The sequence below is a fragment of the Lissotriton helveticus genome, chromosome 3_1, assembly GCF_964261635.1.
Source record: "Lissotriton helveticus chromosome 3_1, aLisHel1.1, whole genome shotgun sequence".
NCBI classification, from domain to species: domain Eukaryota; kingdom Metazoa; phylum Chordata; class Amphibia; order Caudata; family Salamandridae; genus Lissotriton; species Lissotriton helveticus.
Genome location: NC_136061.1, coordinates 1,340,220,746 through 1,340,240,657, shown reverse-complemented (window position 1 = coordinate 1,340,240,657; position 19,912 = coordinate 1,340,220,746). Strand labels below are relative to the sequence as shown.

Sequence of the window (19,912 nt, the reverse complement as noted above, 5' to 3'; positions counted from 1 at the left end):
TAATGTTTTGTGTATCATTTGTGGGCACCTTGACCCGCATTCATCAAAAAGTTCCCTAAATAGGGGAATGTTGGAACCTTTGTTAATTCGACCCCTTTACAGTAAAATGTAAAACATATTTTAGACTTTCCAGGACTGATCGACATAGTATGTGAGTTCTTAAAATTTGTTGAAAGGTCTAGAGAGTCCATAAAAACTATAAAACCATCTAAAAGTGATTGAAGGCCCACTGCAGTTCTAGCTAATAAAAAAGTGGCAATCCACGTAAACATGCAGCGTTGAAAACGTTTGCCAAAATATTAGCCAAGATATTCGGATCAGCCTTATATAAATGAGCCGGGACCCCCGTCGGAGCCGGGCGCCTTTCCACCAGATATGGCTATGATTGCGTTATGGACCTCTTCGACGCTTAAGTGGAGTGGCGTACTAGTTTGCCCACCTTCGCTATATTCTTTGGATTCTCCTAAGTGTGCATCACTAAATATATGGCCAAAATGCAATACCCATTTATTTGCTGGGATTAGGCAATCAGTGTTAGAGTTAGGAGTTTCGGAAAGGGCTATGGACTACCAACCAAAAATTTGAACTCTCTTTCAACACACTAGCTTGCCCCAATGCATCCCATGCCTACTCCCTTAACTGCTTCTTACTATTTTGAACAGTATACAACCTTTACAACGCAACTTTTACCACGACCTACCATTACCACGCATTTTTTACAACGCAGGATCCATTACAACGCATACCATTACCACGCATGTATTTACAACGCAGGTACTTTTACAACATATACCATTACAACGTAAGTATTGGTAAGTATATTTTTATTAAAAATATTATTTGGGTTTTTTGGTAAAGGGGCATTTTTAGGGTTCAGGGTCAGTTTTGGGTTTTTGGGTAAAGGGGTATTTTTAGGGTTCAGGGTCAGTTTTCAGTTTTTGGGTAAAGGGGTATTTTTAGGGTTTAGGGTCAGTTTTCAGTTTTTGGGTAAAGGGGTATTTTTAGGGTTCAGGGTCAGTTTTCAGTTTTTGGGTAAAGGGGTATTTTTAGGGTTTAGGGTCAGTTTTCAGTTTTTGGGTAAAGGGGTATTTTTAGGGTTCAGGGTCAGTTTTTAGTTTTTGGGTAAAGGGGTATTTTTAGGGTTCAGGGTCAGTTTTGGGTTTTTGGGTAAAGGGGTATTTTTAGGGTTCAGGGTCAGTTTTGGGTTTTTGGGTAAAGGGGTATTTTTAGGGTTCAGGGTCAGTTTTGGGTTTTTGGGTAAAGGGGTATTTTTAGGGTTCAGGGTCAGTTTGGGGTTTTTGGGTAAAGGGGTATTTTTAGGGTTCAGGGTCAGTTTTCAGTTTTTGGGTAAAGGGGTATTTTTAGGGTTCAGGGTCAGTTTTGGGGTTTTGGGTAAAGGGTTTTTTTTAGGGTTCAGGGTCAGTTTTTAGTTTTTGGGTAAAAGGGGTATTTTTAGGGTTCAGGGTCAGTTTTGGGTTTTTGGTTAAAGGGGTATTTTTAGGGTTCAGGGTCAGTTTTGGGTTTTTGGGTAAAAGGGTACAGTGTAAAAATTAAATATAATTAAATTAAAATTACATTAAATTAATTTTAATTAAATTAAATATTAAAATATTATATACTTACCAATACTTACGTTGTAATTGTATGCGTTGTAAAGGTATATGCGTTGTAAATACATGCGTGGTAATGGTATGCGTTGTAATGGATCCTGCGTTGTAAAAAATGCGTGGTAATGGTAGGCGTGGTATAAGTATGCGTTGTAAAGTCATACATCCATTTTGAACGGCTAACTTATAAGCCTTTCTTTTATCCCTGATTTCTACTTAGTCTCCAGGCATGGATTTTAACCCCTTCACCGCGGCGGTAATTCCGCCGCGGTGCGGGTGATTTATGACCTGGGCGTGGTTCGGACGGCCCCCGGCCGTCGTCCGCACACGCCCACCGTGACGTCGGACGGCCGCCGGCCGTCCGACGCATGGAAGGGGTTAAGGCCTGCACAAGCTCCATATGGGTCATTGAACAAGCACCATTGAACCACCTTACAGCCTTCGGGCGCCTGCCCCACCAACAACCGTGAGGTCAGATTGTATTTGTTTTGTTAGTTTCCCGAAGGCTGTTATGATGGAACTACCCTGCATGTCAGGGTCTAAACAAGACTCGATTTCAGAGGCACAAACGGTATACAACTTATTCAAAAAGTTATCTGGAACAACCATTTCCCACTTTAGCCTTTAAGCCTGGTCTTTTACCACTGATATCATTGTTTATCGGACAAGTGGTCTGTTCTTCAATTTCAATACCAGAGAGTGATATAGCGATAGTAAGGGGATTATGGTCGCTAAAAACTGACCAGGTGACAATTAATTCCTCACTAAACAAAACTAGTGAATCTGACAGTAGAATATAATTGATGGTGCTTGACTTTCTATTCCCTACATCAGTAGGTACTGCCCCAAACTGTCTGCTTGCTGAAGGCAACATAGATTTTAATTTGAGAGGATGCCTTCAAGCAAGATACCTGAAGGCGTGTACTCAGAATGAGTGAGTGAGGAAAGAAACTCCCCCTGGTCCTGGCTTGTGAAACAATTTAGGTAACTTTGATGAATGTTGAAATCCCCTAAAATTATTACATCATAATAAGATGATTTGGTCTCCTCATAATTTTCCAGAAACTCCTTTAAATCATTTCTGGCATGTATGTATTGCAGTATACTTTGATTGTATATTTATTTTCCTAACTACAATAACATGCCTGAATACACAAAATCTAACTAGGAGTGTTGGAAATTAAAGTAAAATTAACATTACATTATCCATTATCTGAGATAAGTGATGGCATATTAAAGTTCAGCAACCTGCCTTTCTGTTGAAATATAGAAAAAAGTGGAACATAACCTATTAGCAAAAGTTAACAAGGTGAAAATGCACAGCAAACGCACAATACAGCAAAAGTCAATTTAAATTATCATGAAGGAACCAAGATTCACATCTTGTGCCATAAACTTTTAAAGCAAACCATATGCACATGGAAAGGCCCTTTAGATTATCTCTGCCTCAAAATTTCACCAGTTTCTCAAACTGAAGAGAAATTATGCAAAAACATATGATTGAAGTTCATGAAGACGTCTAATGAACAGAAGTGATAGTTCAATAAATAGCTAAAAAAGGATTAGGACCCAGTTACAACTACAGGGTTAATTTAATTTCAATAAGAGATGCCAAGTTTAATGGTGTTTCATCACGAGCTAATTGCACATGCAATCTTTGCTCTTCATGTGCAAATTACAATCTTATGTACGCTGTATGCACAAAGGTTTTCAGCAGGTGAAACAGTGAGAATTTTATTGGCAAATAACATGAAATTTCAAATGTGCACACCGTGAAGCACACTTCAGTGTGCGCAATCTGGAATTTTGCACCCTAGAGAGCGATCAACATTGCACAAGTCACAATTTCCTGTTACTTGCTAAGAAGAGCCCACAAGGCTTTGCCAGCCTGAAACTTAAGGACACACAGTGCAGTTTACGTCATTTGTACATAGGCAAATATCGCCCAATTTAAAATCCTGTTTCAAGTGCAAGCTGTAGTTGGCAGCAAAAATATTATTATACATGTAGTTATAATCAAGGCACTGAGTTGAACGTATTGTATATCACCAAACACTGTTCTGAACTATGGGACCAGGGACCAGTTCATAACTTGCACTAACCTGTGTCCGAGGGAAGGATCTCAGAATCGCAAGCCTTGGAGCTTAAAATAACTTCCTAGTGATAAAAAAGAAAGGTGGTGTATTAGCAATCAGCCAGTCAAAGTTTCTTATTAGGTTATGATCTCACAAGATTAGACACTAAGACAAAACAACACCAGTTGCCATAGCTTACTTACTGCAGTGCTTCATCTAACATGTGACCTTTAGAAAGGTCCCAAACACTTGTTGGTGAAGCATATGTTTCAGAGGCAGCATGTAGTAAAAACACCACCAGTGGTGGTAAGGTCTAATGGTACACTGACCTTCAATGCTACAACAAAGTGCAGAAACAATATATATATATATATATTCACTGAAAAAACCATAGGTTATAGACCATATATAGTTAGGAATTAGCATTTACAAAACCTTGAAAATTCACTGAAAAAACCATAGGTTATAGACCATATATAGTTAGGAATTAGCATTTAAAAAACCTTATTTTACTCACACAAAACCATTGAAATTCCATATATAGTTAGTTGCACTAACTATATATGGCGCACCCGCAATCCACTGCTGATCATGTCACATATTACATCATTCATGACATGGTCAGTGACATCACTGATGACATCACTGATGACATCTCAAATGACATCACTGATGACAACATCCAGTGACTGTATTTTTCTGTAAAGTTAAAATATGTCTTGAGTGGATGTATAAGTGTCTGGATGAAGGATTTAGTAGGTGCATGACTGACTGTATGAGTGAGTGATTAAATGTGTCTCACTGAATGCATGGGTTAGTGACTAAACTGTCTTAATTTGTGCATCATTATGTCTGTTGTTCTGTAAACTGCTGCATGTGTTGATCATTAGCTATACGAGAGGCTATATGTGTTATTAATTGGTTGCCCAAGTATTTCTATGGGAGATTGAGTTTGTGTGGGGGTGGCTGGAAGGTGTGAGACTCTATGCATAGATGTGTGAGCAGTTTATTCACTAGGTGTATGAGTTCAAGAGTGCATGTGGAAACAGCTACATGGGCAGTTGACTGTGTGCATGAGTGTATTGATGAGTGAATGGATATCTCAATGCTACATGTCATAGTAAGTACATATGTAAAACACAGTACATGTGAGAGTTGGCATATATAAATAACTGTGCATGAGAGCCACTGAATGAGTGAGTGGTTGTATCGATCATTGTGAACTTGTATCAGGGATTGTATAAGAGAGTAAATATGTGTTAGTATATGTTTCAATAAGTAAGGTGTGTTTAACTGTATAGTTGAAGAAATGGAGGTGAGATTGTTTCTTTGCATGACTGACTGGGTGTGTGAGTAACTCCATGGATGAGTGGCAGTGTGTGAGTGTCTGTATACACTGAGTGTATCTAAGGTTATATTAGAGTCTGAAGAGGTTTATCGTATTAGCACAAGAATGATGTCAAATGAGATGTCATCAGTGATGTCATTTGAGATGTCATCAGTGATGTCATCAGTGATGTCACTGACCATGTCATGAATGATGTAATATGTGACATGATCAGCAGTGGATTGCGGGTGCGCCATATATAGTTAGTGCAACTAACTATATATGGAATTTCAATGGTTTTGTGTGAGTAAAATAAGGTTTTTTAAATGCTAATTCCTAACTATATATGGTCTATAACCTATGGTTTTTTCAGTGAATTTTCAAGGTTTTGTAAATGCTAATTCCTAACTATATATGGTCTATAACCTATGGTTTTTTCAGTGAATTTCAATGGTTTTTTAATAGCAAATATCATAAGCTGTCGAATGTCAAGTACGTGGTAAGTAAAAACATTTTCGTGTTTATGCACACTGATCTGCTTTGAATGCTGCCCCCCACCCCTCATTTCTATTAGGAGTACTCTCTCTTTGCAGATAGTGAAGGGTAGTTAACGCAGCCCTTTGCCCCCTTTGTAATCCGTCGTGCCTGCTTCTCTCTCCATTTGATTGATTGTTCTCTTTGGTTCATTCTCTATTTACAAACAAGCACAGAGTCGCAATACTCTGTTTAGTCTTTGCAGATAGCGAAAAATCGTGTAAAAAAACAAAAGGAATCGAGCAAAATCAGTAGGCCACTAATGGGATCTCTTTTTGACCTCGCTAAAATAGAAACATTAGGAACAACCTGTTGAAAATAGCAATGCGTATGTACATAAGCGGCGTTCATTTGTGTTCACAGTACCCCTTGTTGATTGTTTCAATCGAGCATTGAATTGTTCGATGTTAATTCTCTTAAGGATCTTCTCTACCTGCAAACGAGGAAGAATAGGAATATTCTCTCTCCCTTTGCAGATAGTGAAGGGTAGGTAACGCAAGCCTTTAACACGTCGTACCTATTTCATTCCTCATTGATTGATTGATTGTCCGAACATTGACTGTTTGGGAATTAGTTCTTTTTGGAGGTATTCCCTGTTTGCAAATAAACGTAGGAAAATCTTTGCAAGTAGTGAAAGGGTACGTAATGCGGACCTTTCTCCCCCGTTGTAAACTGTCATGCCTATCTACTCCCCACTGATTGATGCACCTGTTTCACCCGGACCATTTACTAGACATACGTCATCTGGCCCGACCAGAGAGCACCCCTAGTGAAAAGGACATATGCAATAATAACGAAGTGATCACTGTATCCTGTTAACAGAAACTTTAGCATGAAACAACCTGGAAAGAAAAGAATAGGAAAACGAAAATCAGTAGGCCACTGATGAACATGAACTTTTATTAAACAACGAACAAAGAAACGATAACATAACGTAATGATAAAACCTATTAATGTCCTAGAAACAAGAAAACGTTAAAATATGCCAGTGGTGAGAGACCAGAAAAACAGTAAGAGAAACCAAATCACCCCTCGCTGTCCCACCGCCTGCCACGCCAAAAAAATCGATAGACTAGGGAAAATGCAAGTCAGTAGAACATCCGCCCCCACTCTGGAAACTTCCAAGGTGGGGCAGGGTTCCGGCTACGCCCAGCCGGGAGCAGCCCATATAAGGCAGGTCCTGCTGCCACGCCTCGGAGATCCTAACGTAGGGTGTAGCCGGAGGAGAGGCCGAGACCAACGGGACCCGGCCAGGGAATTGCCTTTACAACGCTGAACAGTTGCAGGGGGGGGGAATGTCTCCTCGACCCTCCCCTCTCTCTCCCAGTCCGGCCGCGGTGGCCCTTGAGAGTTGCAGGTAGTCCCGCCACATGCTCTTCCGGTCCGGCCACCAACGGTCGGGGGGCCGAGACCGACGGAATCCGGCTGCAGCCGATAAACCAAGAAACCCGTTCATGGGGCCAGAGCCAGGGGCGTCCGGCCGACATCTACCGGAAGCCCGGCCCGAAGACGGACGGGACACTTCTTCTTTCTTGTATAATTGCTGCAACAACCCTGGGGGGGGATGTCTTGCACATGCCTCCGACCCCCCCCCCTCGTCCTCATCGCCTGGTCCGGCCATAACAAATCTCAAGCGAGACGCCGTGGGGTGCACTGGGAGGGAGAGACGGTGCGAACAGGCCTCTCCCGCCTCCCCAGTGGAGGCTTCCCAGCTGCACCCTCAGCGGTCCAGGCGCCCGGAAAAGAGTTCTTCCACTGTGGCCATGCTGCAACGTCTCGCCCGGCAGGGTGGAGCCCGTCCGCTCATTTGACCCCGCGATCGCCAGTAGCTACCGAACTCTCAAAATGGCGGTCGACCTGGCAAGAGCGGGCCCAGCATAAAGAAATGGCCCGGTCACTGGTTGACTCCACCACCGTAGTCCTCCACGACCTTGAAGATTCTAGAGGAGCCGCGGGAGTCTCCGACCCCCGATGGGGAATGACTGCCATGATCACCCGTGGAGTGACGAAACTGTATCCGCGGGACGTCGGCGCCAGCCTCACTTTGAATTACTAGAATCCTGCAGACCTCACTTCCGGTGAAAGCACAGTGTGACCCGGTAGGAAAAATTGTTGCACCCCCTCCCCTTTTTGACTGATAGTTCAAACCACCGATCCTTTCCTTTGCCCTTTTAACGGAACTTTGGACTGCCTCCCCCTCTTTTACATTTTCTAGAGAAAACAAAACATTAACCACTACATTAGCATAGCAGTTGACACCAGAACTGTTTTCAAATTGAAAACCAACAACATCTTCAACAGAATCCTTTTTGTTTCTGCTGTGACCCTGCTCCAGCACAGGCATTGTCCCCAGCAGTAATTCTGCAATGCCGGTAAGAATAGCTGTGGTGCCTACTGGACTCACTCACCCCCGCGGCGCCCCACGCCGTTATTTGCTGGGCGGCAACTTGCTAGACATCACCTTCGTGACATCCAGATTTCAGCGCGTTCTGCTGCCTTGGAACTATTCGCACAACAGACCGCTACTGACAAGAATATTTCATTATTGGTGCTGTCAATTTCAATAAATCTATTACTGTTTTTGTTTTGTTGTATATATTTATATGTTATTAAAGTTTTATATTCCTACTACTTTGTTGGAGTGCTATATATTTTTTATGTGACACATAATTGTAAAAACTTTGATGTACAAAGAGTCATTCCTGGAATCTTCCGCTTCAGGCTCGGTCCCCTCCCCAATCACAATACAGGATAGTTTTCAGATAGTAGGAACACGTGTGGTGTGACGGATCTCATCGGGTGTGGGCCTTGATCTACTATAACTCCTTTGAAGAGGGGTGATTCTTTACAGCTGGGGCCATAAACTACATCTGCAGGGCTAGCTGATAGCCTGGACAATCGGACACAGAGGAAGAGGAGTGTCACAGGGTGCGGTAGTGAATAGGGCGAAAGGGAGGTGTCGGGCGGGCACAGTGTGATTCTCAGGGAAGAGCAGCGCAGATGGGGGGAGGTTTATTGCCCATGCATAAGACAGAGAGCGGGGGTGACCAGTGCCTGGGGAAGATGCTTGCGAGGGTGAGGAGCCATGCTACGAATCGACAGCGTGCAGAGAGTGGGTCTGGTCAAGACATCTAAAATGGCTGCCGTGCACGACAAAAGTGTGGCATTTCAAAAAAGGCAAGATGGCGCAGACAATGTTTTTCAACACTTCCTCATTTCCTTCGAATCGAACGTTAACAGACGTTGGGGCATATTACCAAAGTTAAGCGATATTTATCGCTAACGATGCTTACCAACCAATTTTTTACCACTAAGCATCGTCAGAAATTATCGAAGATAAACCTTACTATTATCAAGGTTTATCGCAAATGCGATAATAAACGGCCGCAATGCATGAATATCGCTAAAAACTCAGCGATATTCATGCATTACCGAGCTAATACTCTTAGCCATGTTATCCACCTCCCATTGGATAACATGGCTAAGAACTGCTCAGGGCAGGTGTTACTTTTTGGAGATATTCGCGCTTAGCGCGAATATCTCCAAAAGTTGGTAATAGGAGATAGATATCTTGCATGTTGTAATGCAAGTTATTGTGGTATATGGAACTCATACCATAATCTCTCAGGAAAGCAGAAACTGATCCTTTTGGGACCGCCTAAAAAGGCCTAGGGGGTGAGGAGTACTCTACTTTGCCCCCTTTTCACGTTCCGAACTATTTTATTTTACTCTCTTCTGTAATTACACAAAATACCAGCGATAAGATGCATCGGAGACACACAGTGAGAGAAAGGAGGCCGGAGATGAAGAAGACATGTCAAATACACATTGGAGATAATATAGTGGCAGAAGGGAAGTAAATATGAGTAAACTTACCATGTAACATAAAAATGTTGCACTCTATACTATAAGTCTCATTTTATACTACAATCACTTCGCTACAACCTCATAAATTAAAAATAAAAATAAATAATGTCTCAAACAATTTTTGATTTCTAAATATAAATTTATTCTTCAGAATTTTCTAAATTTGAAACAACTAGTAACATGTCCTCATCAGTAATTTCCTCTTCAATCATCTCATCTGGAATCTCCTCATTAAAAGTCTGCAATGATGATTCTTGTAACTCTATGGTCTCCAAACACTCGATAAATTCGCCATCAAGAGATTGATCAAAAAAATCATTCAAGTCATCTCCTCCTTCTGACAATATTTCATTATTGGTGCTGTCCATTTCAATCAATGTAGTGGAATCATTCAAGTCATCTCCTCGTGACAATATTTCATTATTGGTGCTCTCAATTTCAATCAATGTAGTGGAATCATTCAAGTCATCTCCTCCTTGTGACAATATTTCATTATTGGTGCTGTCCATTTCAATCAATCTAATGGAATCATACAAGCCATCTCCTCCTTGTGACAATATTTCATTATTGGTGCTCTCAATTTCAATCAATGTAGTGGAATCATTCAAGTCATCTCCTTGTGACAATATTTCATTCTTGGTGCTGTCCATTTCAATCAATCTAATGGAATCATACAAGTCATGTCCTCCTTGTGACAATATTTCATTATTGGTGCTCTCAATTTCAATCAATGTAGTGGACAATTCAAAAGAAATTGCCACGGTCTCTTCATTGTGAGCCATTTTATTTTGAAATTGCTTGCTGTAAATTGCAGAAAAAAATAATCACTTTCATTTATCGTTTTTAGTAATACATAATATAAAACTAACTTCATCAAGTATTTAGTATAACAGAAGGACTGCAAATAAATAACAGAAAACATTTTTCAAATTATCTTCAAGTGTACAACATAGTTCCCCTTACAAATTAACAACTCACCTTTTTAAAAGTAGCAGAAGTGTTAGTACTGTGTAAATCAAACACCAGAAATTCACCACCAAAAATTCCTCACAAATGTACCTCAGACAGTAGTATCGCAAAATGGCTGTGGTTTCCTCTCATTTGACATATATACATAACCAATTAACTTTCATCACACACAAATACAAAACCAAAGTAACATTTTAATTGGTTCTAAATTTCAACACTTTCAAATGTGTTTTCCCCATGCAATTTTCCATAGGACATTTACATACGTCTACAGCCTGAATGGCTGAACGGAATTACACCAAACTTGGCAAAATGGTACATCAAACCTAAGAGGTCAGGAAGGATCTACTATGCCCCCTTATGGTCATTTCCCCCTTCACTTTGGCCTCCTCTTGTCTCTCAATCCTACCGAGAGACAAGATGGCGGCCGCTACGGACTGTTTGGAATGTTGACAGACGCCGGAGAACCAATCAGCTTCGCAAAGCTCCGTAACGCGAAAAGTACGCGAAGCGGAGCGCTGTTACAGATATATATCTTTTTTTGAACGTTAATTTCTCAAAATCCACTGGAGCACATATATTGAGACCTAGCAAAGGCACATCGGGCTACCAGTCCCTAATATTTTACCAAGTTTCGTGCAAATCCATTCAGCCGTTCGATTATTATTATTATTATTTTTTTTTGCCCCGCGGGGCCCTTTTAAAACCTCCACATCAAACCTAGGGGGTCAGCGAGGATCTACTATTCCCCCTTATGGTCATTTGCCCCTTCGCTTTCGCCTCCTCTTGTCTCTCGATCCTACCGAGAGACAAGATGGCGGCCGCTACGGACTGTTTGGAATGTTGACAGACGCCGGAGAACCAATCAGCTTCGCTTCACAAAGCTCCGTTGCGCGAAAAGTCCGCGAACCAGAGCGCTAACCGGTCCGCTGTTACAGATATATATCTTTTTTTAAACGTTAATTTCTCAAAATCCACTGGAGCACATATATTGAGACCTACAAAAGGCACATCGGGCTACCAGTCCCTACAATTTTGCCAAGTTTCGTGCAAATCCATTCAGCCGTTCGGGCTAAAAGTGAGGCCAACCGCCCTATGGAAAACTCAATGTTAAAAACACGTTTTGGGACCCCCCTTTTTTCTCGGCCCCCACTGGACGAACCCCCCCCAAATTTTCAAGGGCTGCTCAGAAACAAAATGTGCCATTTTCCTGAAAATTTCAGCCAATTCCGTCCACAAACGCCAAAGTTATTAGACATAGAATTTTCAAAAAACCCATAGAGAAAAAATCCTAACTATATATACCTACTGGCGACCGCCAGTAGGTAATATATATATATATATATATATATATATATACACACACACATATATTGTGTGTGTATATATATTTATATCATGTGTGTATGTGTGTGTGTGTGTATATATATATATATATATACACACACACATGCACACACATACCATCCTACCAGAAGGAGTCACAAGATTTGCTGAACAGAGTAGATGGTATACCTTGGAAATCTAACTACTGGATGGTCACAGTTCACATGGTTTCTTTTTATACCTCTATACAACATACAGATGGCATGAAAGCTTGTAAATACTTCTTGGCGATAAGATCACTGTCACTCTTAGAACACTCCTGAACAATCATGTAAATGACTTTGTTTCTGCCTGGAGTACAATGTGTTCTTATACAATAATGAGTGTTTTCTCCGGAAAGAAAGCACAGCCATGGGGACGCCCTTCACACCAACCTACGCAAACCTCACCATGGGTTGGTGGGAGGAGAAAACAGTGTGGAATAAGGAAAACATGGCCAGAGCGGACCAGGTCATCATGAGGGTCCGCTATATCGATGGCTTGTTTCTTTTATAGGAAGGTGAAAGAAAGGACTTTGAAACATGTATCGAATCGCTGAACAAAATTCACCTACAATATCAGTAATGTGGAAATCAATTATCTTGATATTATTGTGTATGCAAAAAACTGCAGAATATACACCAATATCTTCAGGAAAACCACCAGTAGCAACATAATTCTCCATGCAAATAGTGTGCACCCATGTGCTCCAAAATGGAGTGACCCCTACTTCGATTTTCTTTGAGCAAAAAGAAACTGCACAGTAATAGAAGAGCTTGAAACACAGGCTGGAAAAATGTACCGCCATTTTGAAAACAAGGGGATACCCAAGAACAGTACTGGATGATGCAATGACAAGAGTCAAGAACAAGAAAAGAGAAGAACTAAAGAGATGGAGAAGAAACCGTAAGATTTATAACTGAGTGAAAGTCATCTCACCAGGTAACAAGGGAACTTTTGTATAAGAACTGGCAGACCTTAATAAATGGACGAGACTCTTAGGACGGTCCTCTCAGAGCACCCAAATATCATGTATAAAAAACTCCCTCCCTAGGAGATAGAGTGACAAGTCGTTATTGGAAACCTGAATTGCAAATGGCAGGAACAGCCATATGGAACTGACCTACGACCAGCAGAAAGTGAATCTGGAAATGGCAAAAGAGTAAAGCCTGCCAGTATGCTTGTAATGAGACACAGTTTACAACTCAGAATGGCATGCTCAACTTTATCAGAGAGTGCACAATGTGTGAGACTCCGTCTGTGATTTATGTTCTAGAGTGCTCTTGCAGACAGAAATACGTGGGGAGCACAGTAAATAAACTGAAGCTCACATTTTTCAACATATGCGAGCCATAAACAACATGGATTTCTCATGCTCAATGGCTGAACACCTTTGGGAGTCGCATGATGGAGATATAATGAGCCTGCAGTTTTATGATATCCAGTTTGCCTGAAAGAAACTTTGTGGGGGAGATCTAGGACAATGGATCAAGAAGAATGGACTCAAGATGGTTTGTACTCATGGGGACGGAATAGCCATGGGGCTTAAATATGGATCCTGAACTGCATGTACATCTATGACTCCCAAATGAATTCTTCGACTAGATGAACACCTGCACAAATACGATCTGGTAGATCTCCAGACATAATGCCTTGAGAACAGAGCTAGAATATGGACACAATGGTGTAATCTTAAATTATAGATGAGGGAACCAGAAGTGACAAAGTTACATATTTATTAGAGAAATTTCAAATTGAAATTTTACATATGCCTGTGTGTTAGATTTTACCTTATTTATTGACCCAAACATTCTATCCAACCTTCATTTATTATTTTTTGGTAATTCTTTATCTTACATGTCTGCACAATTGGTCATCTTACTAGTTCTGCACAACATGTGAGGGTGGTGTATTGAATAACACAGTCAGGACACAGCACCCTTACCTAAAGTACCGTTAGCACAAAGCACTTTATGACAATCTGTTGGACTTCCACAACAAACCGAGGTGGGTATGTGTTTGAACATAGTTGGGAAAAACCATCATAAAATTAGGAACATGACTGACTAGCATGTGCCATCCTCAGCACTTGGCATAAAGCACTTTATAATAACTTGCGAGATTGCACACAAAAAATTGAAGGTGGTATGTGTTCAAACATAGTTGGTAACAACAACAAAATTAGGAGACAGACAGATTAGGCCACGACCTCCTCAGCACCTCCAGTCTAGGAACTGTTGGCATAAGGCGCTTTATGATAGAATGGGATCAGGAATTCTGTCTTTCGGAAAATATTGTGGGAGACTCCATAAGAGAGATTATTTCTTTCAACATTGTTACCCCCACATTAATACTTTACTAGGAAACTCCATGTCCATATAAAGTACAGATTCCGGCTAAAATCTTTTCATGAATTGACCTTTTTTTTTATTTACCCTGAGTGGTAGTTCTGGCTGAGTGGTCATATCAGAAAAATGTGAGAACAACTAGTTTAGAGGCAGTGCAGTTAACAGGTGTACATTTTATAGATGAAGGAATATTGTTATATTTGTTATTTGCACATTTTGGGAGTGTATATGTATTGGGACTAGTGCAATATGTATATTCTGTTGTACAGGAATTGCTATTTTGCACACATATACATTTCAATTTGTCACATTGTATACATACCTCATGGGATATTTACACTATGTAACTAGATACTTGTAGAATTGGTAAAAATTGACAATATATTTGTTCTTTGTTAAAAATATCCCAAGTATGATAAAATATTCTGCAGCACAAATCCTCTTTCACAATGAACAACAGTGTGTCCGACTGTAAGAAGCTACAGCTCCTTCTCACCCTATAACAGTGCAACAATGTGATTCTCATGCAATACAATGGATTTATGGTACTTTACAGTCATTAGAATTTAGTTTTCCGAACGGAATATGGCAAACATGTAAGATTGACACTGGAAATGCAAAGTTAGCAGCCCAGTTTTCAATCGGTTTCTAAAATGTGCGTGTGAAAATGGTGGTGCTCCTCTTAAAAGGACAGTTTGTACACACAAATCTTTATGACCCTGTTATAGGCTAAGACCGAAACATGCCAGTCAGTCATTATCCTGCTTTTAGTGGAATTGAAAAAAGAAATAAATTACGCTGCATTATCGGAGCTGTGCCGCTTGTCTCTTTGACGTTCCATTTCAAAGAAAGAAGAGAGATAGGGATCTGGGAATGTGTATTTGCGAATATATATATATATACATACACTGAAAAAACCATAGGTTTCAGACATGTTATAGTTAGGAACCTTTCTATACAAGCAGTAGATATTTGCTTAAAACTACTGTCATTTTGCACTCCATGTTTTTTAATCTTGGAAGTGGATTGCGTCTCATTAAAGTCAATTTTGCACCCACTATCCATTTTTAATCACTCACTTTCACTTATTACTTTTTGTGCACTGCTTTTCAGTTACCAACGTCTGTGTGCACTGATGGCACGTTGTGGACATACCACTTGGTGAGATTGGCCCAAATGATGACCAATGGGCGGTCCAGAGAGTGTAACTGATGGGTATCCATACCACGCAGTGATGGGTCCTAGCGTCTCATGTAGTGGACAAGACACATTCTGAACACAGAGCTCTGAGTTTCTTTAGACCCACAGTTATTATTATTGTATACAGTGTTTTGTAAGGGGGTTATAACTGTGACTAGGTCTTTAAACATTTCCCTTGGACCCTACTCTCTCCGTATGTGTTGTGATAGTTAGGAATCAACATTAAAAAAAATTAGAAATTCACTGGGAAAAAAATAGGTTTTAGGGGTTAGCTAGACATTTCACTCATATAAAACCATTGAAATTCCTCTGTTATAGTTAGTTGTACTAACTATAACTCACACGCCCTCAATCCATTGCTGATGATATCACTATTACATCATTCATGACATGGTCAGTGACATCACTGATGACATCACTGATGCCATCTCAAATGAGATCAGTCAAATAAGCGCACCCCATGTGACCTCAAAAAAAGAGATTTGATTGATTCATTACACTTCCTATTGAAACTATTGAAGGACCCACCCATTGCAATCACTCTTCTTAGAACTTTTCTTAGGGAAAGACCTCCTGTGAAGATATGCTGCTCCATCATTATTGGAGAAGAGAGTCACCTGAATACACCATGGCTGCAAATCCACCACATTCTTCTGATTCAAAAAATTTGTCAGAGCAATAATTTGTTCCTGAACCTCCACCTAAGGAAAGATATACCAGCATTGTCTGGACATTTTTCACTCTACCTCCAGGCTTTAAAAAGGTGAATGCAGCGAAAGTCACTTGCCGCATTTGCAAGGCAGTGCTTTCAAGGGGAGACCCCACAAAAAGTATGCGGAAGCACTTGCAAACCAAGCATCCAGGGAGGAGTTAAGAAGATTGAGGAAGACTCCCGAGTACCAGTGGAGCAACACCAACAAGCTCTTCATCGCAGCCTGACATCCGTCCCCAATTAGGGAAAGTCTGCATGACGTGCATTAAATGCGGACGGCTAATTTCAAATGGGGAGCAGTCAGTGGATCTGGTGTGTCGAGCCATTGACCACCACCATTGTTAGTTTTCTTTTTTCCTCTCTTCCCAGTTTTTAGTTCTCTTTTCCCAGTTCACATTTTTCCCCTGTTTTAAAAAAACAAAAAAATACAAAATCGTTCAAAAAATCAAAAAAAAAAAGTTATTTTCAGAACTAACTTCTCTGGTTAAAGAAAGAGCTAAACTAGTATGCTAGTGTGTGAAAGTTTAGAATTGACTGTAAAAATACATTTGTGATGTGTGGTGAATGCATAGTGCAAAATTATAAGGAAGTGCTGCAGCATGACACTGTAAACTGTTTAACTACAGCATGCTGTGGTACTTCCGAAACACAGGGATGCAACATATGTATATAAATATGTTGCAAGTCTGTACTTCACTTTGCACAGCTGCTGAAACTGCAGCCATGTGGTGACACAGGCACACTTGCACCATGGTGCAAGGATGTCCATGTCATGCGGAGATTGTTTTTGTGCAGGAAGGGACATCAGTAAAGGCATTTTTCTCCTTCAATATGTGGTGTGCATTGTAGCATATATTGAAAGTGGAAAAATGAGGAAAAGTGAAAACAATTTTCCTCATTGTGCTTTGCTACACTAATAGGAGGATGGTGCAGCATTCACAAACATGTCCAGATTTATGATTTCTGATAAATCTGGAGATGTGTCTAGTTCTATGAGTGTTCTGTGCAAACACGCACAGCAAAACCTATAGAACACCTTTTCAACGCAAAGTGTTGTGTATATTGAGATTATATTTACATGGAAAAGAAAAGGTATACAGAATGCCTTTTCCTCACCTTGTAAATAAGAAAGAGAGTTAATGGCTAGGCCAATTGTTATTATAGGAGTACATTTCTGTACTGATAACAGAGAACAAGATAGATTTACAACTACTTACGTTTTAGGGAACTGGTAGGATATATTTATATATTACTGAAGGGAAGGGATGCGGCCTAATATGACATGTGCAAAAACACTCAGTGATGTGGTTTAAGTTGAAGAGTTTCATTTCTTTTAATTCTGAAATTACCAACATCTGCAAAGCAACCATATCAGTCTATTCTGTACTATACCATGTACCTTGCAGATAGGTGTTCTTAAGCTGTCCCCTATTTCATACTTGCCTGCATTGGAAGTTTGTGGCACAAATCTAGTCCATCCATCTTCCTTTTCTTCAACTGTGAGGAAACACAGTCCATTGTGCATTTTAAGACTTACTAAAACCTACCTGAATAGTAATACACCTAAAAGACGCTACACATTTTATTCACTTGTTTTTTATATTCTAAATTGTGGTAAAATCCAAATCTTACAATTAAGATCTGTAAAAGAAAAGAAAAAATAGTTATAACATGCAATAACATGCAATAACATGCAATAATATATTTTTAACAGCACAGCATAATTTTAACATTTTACAAAGAAATTTCTTTGCCTTTTTTGCTGTTCTCAGAATATATTGAATTTCACTAGAAATAGTGATTTCAATCGTATTCATCACGTAACAGCGGGCTAACAAAAAACCAATCAATTAGATTGTTTAAAAAAAAAAAATAATAATAATCCATCTATAGTAAAATACTAGATAATACAAATCACACATATATAAAACGATTACTGCTAAGAAAATGTTATAACTTAAATTTATAAACACTATAAATGATGTCAGTTAAAATGATACACTGAGACAATGTGCAACAAAAAGTCCATAATTCAAAGAAATACCTTTCCTTGAGGCCAAATTGTATTTTTGCAGTCATTTTTATGTAAATTGTCCAATGGTAAACCCATTAAATCATAATAATAAATTCCTCAGAGGCTGAATTATCTTCCTAAAGCTTTGGCTTTAAAAATATTAGGTAGGAATTTGGTAATTCAGAAGGCAAAAGTTGTTTGAAAACCAACTCAGCATCATTACAAAGGTTCCAGCCGTTCTCACTTTTTTAAATAGGCAGTGTAATGTCCAGATGTTGTTGAAGGACCATCATGGAAAATTATTGCTACTGCTACAAATGTCCTTGCTGATATTGATAGTTGTGTAGCTACAAAATGTTTTATTAAAGTATCCAATTTTCTTCTGTTAGCTGTACAACGTTGCATCATTAAAATTATATATTGTCCATATCTTTGTATAAATAATGTTGATAACATTTGTGATTTGCATTGGCTACACTCCATGTTTAGATTTGCAGCTTTAACTAATTTATTGAAAGACACTGATTTACAGTCCGGTGATGTCAAATATAGAAATCTTTCAGTGTCTACATTAGTGCTAAATTTGTACATACAATTCTCACAATAATGATGATCCCGTTTATAACAAAAGCCAAAAATACTTTTTATGTCTACACCTTCATTTTCCAAAACAGTAAGCATATACATTAGAAATCCCTGAGCATCTTGTTGGATATTTTGTGTAAATGCTGCAGAACCAGAACATACATCCAAAAGATTACGAACATCAGAAACGCTTTGCATTTTACTTTTTTTTTCATCAGTTCTCAATTTTCCATACACAGAATGCAACAAGAAACAAATTTTTGTTCCTGATTCTCCATATTTGCCTTTGCAAACCTTCAAGAAAAAAACAACATTGACCACTACATTAGCATAGCAGTAGACACCAGAACTATTTTCAAACTGATAACCAACAATCTCTTCAACAGTGCCCTTTTTTTTCTTTCTGCTTGCAATTACAATATTATCTTGTGTTTTTCCCTTCTCTACACCTTCAGAACAGATATTCTCATACCTTCTTTTTCAACCAACCACACGCTTTTCAAATACAGGTTATTGACCTAAATTAGGAGCATAAGTTCGTCTTAACCTATTATACTCTTTGACACAGTTGGCATCTGCAGTAACCTTTGTATCATCAAAATCAATCAAAAACAAACCAGATACAGCGACAAAGCAACATATGCCATACCCTCCTTAAACACAGTCTTTCCAATGTTCACCAAAGCACTGTCAACACTTAAACCTTGAGATTTATGAATAGTCACTGCATATGCTAGAGAAACTGGAAACTGTTTTCTATGGACATATAAATCTTTAACAAGCAAAAAACAAACTGAACAACGACCAATTTGTTTAACTTCTTCAATCTGATCAAATTTTATTTTTAAGAATTCAATACCATCTTTATTTTGATAATTAACAAAATCCACAACTTTGCCCATTGCTCCATTAACCTTTTTCTACATCCAAATTACGCCTTAAAATTATCCGACAGTTTCTACATGCATATAGATTCTTTTCTAAACCAGCAGTTTTAGATATTGATTTTTCAAACAAATCCAATTTTGTCTTCAATTTTTCGGTCAAAATATTAGTGATTCCTTCATGCTCTATTTTATCGATGGCTTCCATTTTTATTATTTCTTCATTTTCCACTTTCAAAAGATGTTCATTGACTATAGAACACTCGCGCAGTGTTGGAATTAAGCAGATTACAGATTTCTTTTCTGCAATTTCCATATATATTTTCTGAGGAACTACGTTTTTATTTGGAAACAAATTGGAAAGTAATCAAGTCTGCAAAGCTTGTTTGTCATGTTCAGTCAGTAGTCCAATTCTTATATCTTGG

General features: G+C 39.3%; 1 protein-coding gene across 3 annotated transcripts in view; it reads right to left on the bottom strand.

The window, feature by feature from the left end:
* Nucleotides 1–19,912, bottom strand: part of LOC144823461 (receptor-interacting serine/threonine-protein kinase 3-like) — a 1,695,550-nt gene that overhangs the window by 418,689 nt on the left and 1,256,949 nt on the right. For all 3 annotated transcript variants that reach the window (XM_078681992.1, XM_078681991.1, XM_078681993.1), the window contains exon 7: nt 3,710–3,764. In XM_078681992.1, the coding sequence (XP_078538118.1) occupies nt 3,710–3,764 (55 nt within the window). The remainder of the gene's footprint in view (nt 1–3,709; nt 3,765–19,912) is intronic.